This window comes from Octopus bimaculoides, chromosome 1 (genome assembly GCF_001194135.2).
Source record: "Octopus bimaculoides isolate UCB-OBI-ISO-001 chromosome 1, ASM119413v2, whole genome shotgun sequence".
NCBI lineage: Eukaryota > Metazoa > Mollusca > Cephalopoda > Octopoda > Octopodidae > Octopus > Octopus bimaculoides.
The window spans coordinates 112,912,641-112,918,972 of record NC_068981.1 but is presented as its reverse complement, the minus strand read 5'-3'; the positions used below and the strand labels follow the sequence as shown (position 1 = coordinate 112,918,972).

General features: G+C 35.2%; 1 protein-coding gene across 3 annotated transcripts in view; it reads right to left on the bottom strand.

Moving 5' to 3' along the window:
• The window catches only part of LOC106876453 (dynein beta chain, ciliary), a 628,322-nt gene that overhangs the window by 457,931 nt on the left and 164,059 nt on the right, over positions 1-6,332 (bottom strand). For 2 of the 3 annotated variants that reach the window (XM_052969374.1, XM_052969385.1), the window contains exon 18: positions 5,598-5,816. The exons of the other annotated variant lie outside the window; for it this stretch is intronic. In XM_052969374.1, the coding sequence (XP_052825334.1) occupies positions 5,598-5,816 (219 nt within the window). The remainder of the gene's footprint in view (positions 1-5,597; positions 5,817-6,332) is intronic. 3 annotated transcript variants of the gene reach the window in all.

Sequence of the window (6,332 nt, the reverse complement as noted above, 5' to 3'; positions counted from 1 at the left end):
GCTGAAATCTCCACTTCTGAATTTTTCAAACCATCTTCTGCAAGTTCTTTCATTGCAAGCATTCTTTCCCATAAACTGAGTGTATGTTTCAAGTCACTTTGGCTGCAGAGTCTCCTTTTTTGTACTCATAAAGCATTATGTGCCTCAAATGCTCTTTGGATACTTCCATGTTAGAAAAGGTTTTAATCAAAGAAATTTTAATTCTATTATTCTGTAAAATAATATTTTATTAGTTTAAATGTACACAAATGCATAAAAATAGTTTTTAATTCCATTAGACATTCTAAAATACTATTAAATTTCATTCAATTTTAAAAAAGGTAAAATCAGACAGAACTTATGGGAAGACCTAATAATACATATAATTTTTCTAAAATATGTTTTAGCATATTTAATTGATAGCTAATTGTCACGATGTAGAATTTCTGTTTCTAATTGTTGTGATGTAGAATTCCTGGGTTATTTTTTATTCCTTTGAATCTACTGATGCTATCAAAAGTTAAATGCTAAGCTGGCTCATTTTAGAATATCATATTTCATCTATTAAAGATATATTTTTAGTTCACTTTGATTTTAACCAATTTCAGATTCCCTTGATAATGTTGTGTTAGCATATATTTTTGGATGTATTAATTTGATTGTTATTTTCTACCTTTTTCTGTATCCAAATATGCTGGCACAATAGAAACGATTATCAGTAAAGTATGGTGTAAACACCAATTAAAGATGTGATTTTTTTCCAGTCATGTTCTTGCTGGCTTATACTCCAAATTTCTTGAAATTCTTCTACATGATATTTGGATTTATTTGTCATACAGGAAGAGTTACCCTTAACATTTGTTCTACTTGCATTTATTGTTATCTGATTGTTTGATATAGTTAATGAAATTCCTTTAACACTGACTGCTTTATAGATATCCGCCTGGATTTATTAATCCCTTTTACTTATTATTATTATTATTTTATACACACACACACACACACACACACACACACACATATCCCCTCTATCATATTCTAACCTCTTATCACCTGGCACAAAGCCACCTACTCTAATGCACCACCTTGCAAGTTACTTTCTGACCTCACAGGTGCTGGTGCCTTATAAAAAGTACCCAGTTCACTTTGTAAAGTGATTGGCATTACGTAGGGCATTCAACCATAAAAACCATGCCAAAACAAACAGTGGAGACTTGGTGTAATCCTCTGGTTTGCCAGTTCCAGTCAAATTGTCCAACCCATGCCAGCATAGAGGACAGGCATCTATGGGTATGTATGCATGTATATATATATATATATATATATATACATACACACATCATCATCATCATTTAATGTCCACTGTTCATGCTGGCATGGGTTGGATGGTTTGACCAGAGCTGACAAGCTGGGGAGCTGCATCAGACTCCAGTCTTATTTGGCATGGTTTCTACAGCTGGATGCCTTCCCAACATCAAACACGCCAGTGTGCTGGGTCCTCTTATGTGTCGCTGCATGGGTGCTTTTACATCTTGCTGTATAGGCACATTTATATGGCACAACACAGGTGCTTTCACATGATATGGCATGGATGTTTTTAATTAGGGCTGCCACAAGTCTTAACACTCCTGCTGCAGAATACGGGTCTTATTGAGTATGGCAAAGCGTTTGGCATCTCAGTCCTTTGTCATGTCACCTGAAAGGTTCAGTGTCCTGAGGTTGTTCTTCAGTACTCCATCCTATGTCTTCTTGGGTTTCCCACTTCCACATGATCCATCCACTTTGAGAGATCAGCGCTTCCTTATGGAGCTGTCAGCATCCATCCACATCACATGACCAAACCAGCGAGTCTTCTCTCTTGCACACAACAACCAATTCTTCATATGCCTAACTTTTCTCTCAGAACACTAGCACTCTGTCAAACATGTACATACACTTACATTACATCTCCAACAGAGCATACTAGCCTCATTCCTTTCTAACCTTCACACATCCTCTGCTTTCAGGGCCCATGTCTCACTACCATGTAGAATTTCTGTCCATACACATGCATCATACAATCTTCCTTTCAGTAGGGGTGAAAAACCTTTCATGGCCAAAAATTCTTCCTTCCTATTCTCATTCACTCCATATGGCGTAGTGGTTAAGAGTGTGGGCTACTAACCCTAAGATTCCGAGTTTGATTCCAGGCAGTGACCTGAATAATAATAATGATAACATCGAAAAATACCTTAGGAATGAGAACCCAGGTTCAACATTTCCCCAAGACACCTGATGAAAGCTGGAGGGTATATCAGCCGAAACATTGTGTTAACAACAAACAAGATGAGGACAAATATCCGTCAAATGTAAATAATGTACATAATTCCTCATCTCTTATGTATTATGATGTTTATATATATATATATATATATATATATATATATATATATCATACAAACAGGATGTATAGGATAAATTTAACAATTATTTTATGTTTCTGTTTTCAAGAACAGCTTGATGTATAGTTGAACAGTCACCAGAATTGGAAAGCATAAAGATTAAAGTTGTAGATGAGTAAAAGTTAGCCAACACAGAGGACTTGAAGCCATCTCAATATTGAAAAGAGTTATCTGTATCAAGATGACTCATGCTAGGTATCAAAATGCTGACATCATGATTGCTGTTCAATGCTCTCTGAACACTGTAGTAGCTATAAGACATGACATGGACTTTATGAAACCCAAGCTGTGATGATCTTTGGGTGTGTCTCCTGTAAGGGTGACATCATACCACCCCACATCTTTTAACAAGGCCTTAGGCTCAATTTGGATGCCTATGTGAAGCTGCTGGAAACTGTGGTCAAACCATGGTTGGAGAAGGTTGCTGCTCAAAGGCTACATGTGTGGCAGCAGGATCACAAGCTTTGCTTGTAACACCGAGGCTGAGCTGGTGGCCAGGATCAAGGAAGTGATTGAAGATCTCCCCAGGGATACAGTGAAGAAAGTGCATGCACACACCACACACCTGCTGACCTCAGCTAGCTCCAAACATTACACAGTTCAACTACAGATGTTTCATGCTTGCCTAAACACCATAATCTGGAAAAACAATTCAATACTCTCAACACATCCCAATTTGCGCAAATAACACAAGAGATAATAATAACATATCTAAATTCCAACTAGATCATAGTAAAGTTTGTATTAAAAAGATTGGTCTTTCTCTTCAGGATGAGAAAATACTTCAATCCCTAGCAACCCTTTACAAAGCAGGAATGACCCAAAATGGAGTATTACTCCCATATCTGGGATAGTGCTGCTTCTGCTATTACTACTACTACATATAAACAACCAAAACTGCATCTGCAAAAAAAAAAAAATTATCAGCTTGACACATCCCTAAAACAGGGCAAAATATATATCAGGAATAGCCAACCTCATAAAAACTTCATGAACCTAACCTGGAAAATATATAATGGCTTCAACAACAAAAACACTTTCCACACATACTATTCTCACTACCTTCTACGTCGGCAAAGTTTTTGATTCCATTCATACCAAAAAATATTATTTGTTACATAAAGAAACAACAAGGAAGCCTTTACATGGTTACTTGACCTTGTAAAAATAGCAGCCAAACTTCATTCAGATCATACCCTACTATCTTACAAAGAGTAGGACACATTAGATAATATAGTACTGTAAACACTTAAAATGATGAGATGGTTATAGTTAGACAGTTTCTGATTATAGGTTTGTTCAATCAAAGTTAATCTGTGGGTAACAGCACAAAATACTGGCTAACTATTTACCTATCCAGTTGTGAAGCATTTGTAGTGTACAGGAACAACATTTTTTGTAATGGAATACCACAAAAATCCATCATTCCCTTTGCACATATTTAACATATAACTACACTATGTTCTTACACCTCCTTAGACATACATACAAATTATGTCACACTCCTATCCTCCTACTTCTATAGACACTGCCAAACTCTCCATCAATCAGCTACCAATTTTGCTCTACAACAATAGACTTAAAATAGCTTCTACAAAAAACGCCTCTTTCCTTACTAGCAGTAAATACATACAGCCATGATATTTACCTTAAGTATATATAATACACACAGAAGACAAAACTGATAGGAATTACATTCAACACCTCCATAACATTCATGACATGCATAAAAGACAATAAAGAAGGAAAAACAATGAACAAGTATACATAGAACAACCACAAGACCATATGAGGCTAACAAACAACAATGAGGTACAAACAACTCATTAGATCTATAATGGACTATAGTATCTCTATTTGGACCCCAAGCCCTACAACAAAATACTATAAACTGTAAAGAAAACAGAGCACTAGACTTCATTACAGGTTGTAATGAAGTGTAGTGCATAATGAAACAAAGATACTAAAAATGAAAAGTTTCCTGGACAGATGAAATGCACAGTTAGTTACTGCAGCAAGACCCAACTCTCTCATTCCTGCCCCTATATGAAAAATGGTCACAGACCCATATATAGCAACCCTGACCACTACTACAACAGTATCTTAAACATAATATTTCCCTTATTTCAAACAAACACAGAAAACAAGTACACACAAAAATAGCTGCAACATCAATAGCCTCATTAATCCCAAACACTGCACTAGGGAATATCTGATCACCAATAAGTACAGAGAAACAGCAACTGTTATGTTCTGAGTGAATCTACATTGCTTGCCTCCATTGTAGACTTTATCAGAATGTGTAGGCATACAGAATAGGCCTGACTGTGGAGAGAGTATGTGTCTAGACTCTTCAACTGAAATCTATAAGACTAATCACTGCATAGTCCTCAGTTAGGTTTAGACATAATATAACTGGAAAAATAACCTTGTTGGTTTTGTCAAGTCATTCAACCAACTACTTGTCCCAGCTCAGAAGTGAGCTGGGACTATATATTTTCCCATTATATTGTAGAAGATTTGAAATTGAATTGCTGAATAGCCAAGTAAGCATCACAGCTTAGTCAAAGCCAAAGTTATTTTATGTGATCAACATCGAAACATCATGTGATTCAACTTTCTAGAATCTTCTAATGAAGCCTCTAAAAAGGTGAATTTTTGGCACTAATTCCAGAATGTTGAGACTGTTGTGGTGACAATTCCATTCTCCAGCCAAACAGACACAAGGTATAAATTTGTTGTCATGAATTTAGTACAATATTTCTCCAGTTGTGACAGCATAGTCATAGAGCCATACATACCAGCTGTTCTGTCATAGACTACAGAGTTTGTCTCTCCCAGGATGTATAAATTGTTTGTATTTTTCATTCAAAGACCAACACAGAAAATACTGTGCAGTAAATAAAGCTTCTGTTAACTGTTCATGACTGTTGTTCATCATTTATATGCAGCCAACAAGCTAACCATTATAGAAGAACAACCTACCATAACTTGCAATTTTCCAAATTCAAAATAATTCACACTAATCTCTTTCATACTTTTCATCTCTGCTTAGAAAGGATCCCCATTAACAATAATTAGTTATAACAAAGAAAATACACATATAAATTAATAGTTGTTCAGATTGCTTTATATGTAGATAGAAAGAAAATTGTGGAGTGTCCAATTAACACTTACTGCAAGTGGATCATTTCCACTAGATAAAATATCAAGAAGGTCACTGGATGAGACGAAATAAAAGCGAGGGAAAGCTAAGCGTTTTGTCTCCAAATATTCTGCTAAAGCTTTTTCACACTTCACCAATTCTTTCTGTATTGATTCTAAGCGTTGATATAAATTTGGCTGATCTATTGCTTGGATTACATTTTTGGTAACCTCAACTTCAGAAACCATTTGCTATAAAGATTCAGACAGAAATGAACAAAAAATAGTTATGTATCTCTCTATATATAAACGCAGAAACTCTAAGACAAACACTAAAAATAAACACGTAAATTGCATAATATTTATTTTGTGAAATAAACAGCCAGATTTCCCCCAAACCATACCCTGTCATTAAAAGGAACAGAGGAAGAAAGTGAAAATGGAGTAGTAGTGGTAATCTTTCTCTCATCTCTCTCTCTCACTGAGTTTCTATCTTGAATAGTGGAAAAGAGGGGGATAAATAGTGAGAGACACAGAAGACACACGTAGATAGCTAGCCATCAGGTCATCCCATAAGTTCTGTCTGATTTTACCTTTTTTAAAATTGAATGAAATTTAATAGTATTTTAGAATATCTAATGGAATTAAAACCTATTTTTATGCATTTGTGTACATTTAAACTAATAAAATATTATTTTACAGAATAATAGAATTAAAATTTCTTTGATTAAAACCTTTTCTAACATGGAAGTATCCAAAGAGCATTTG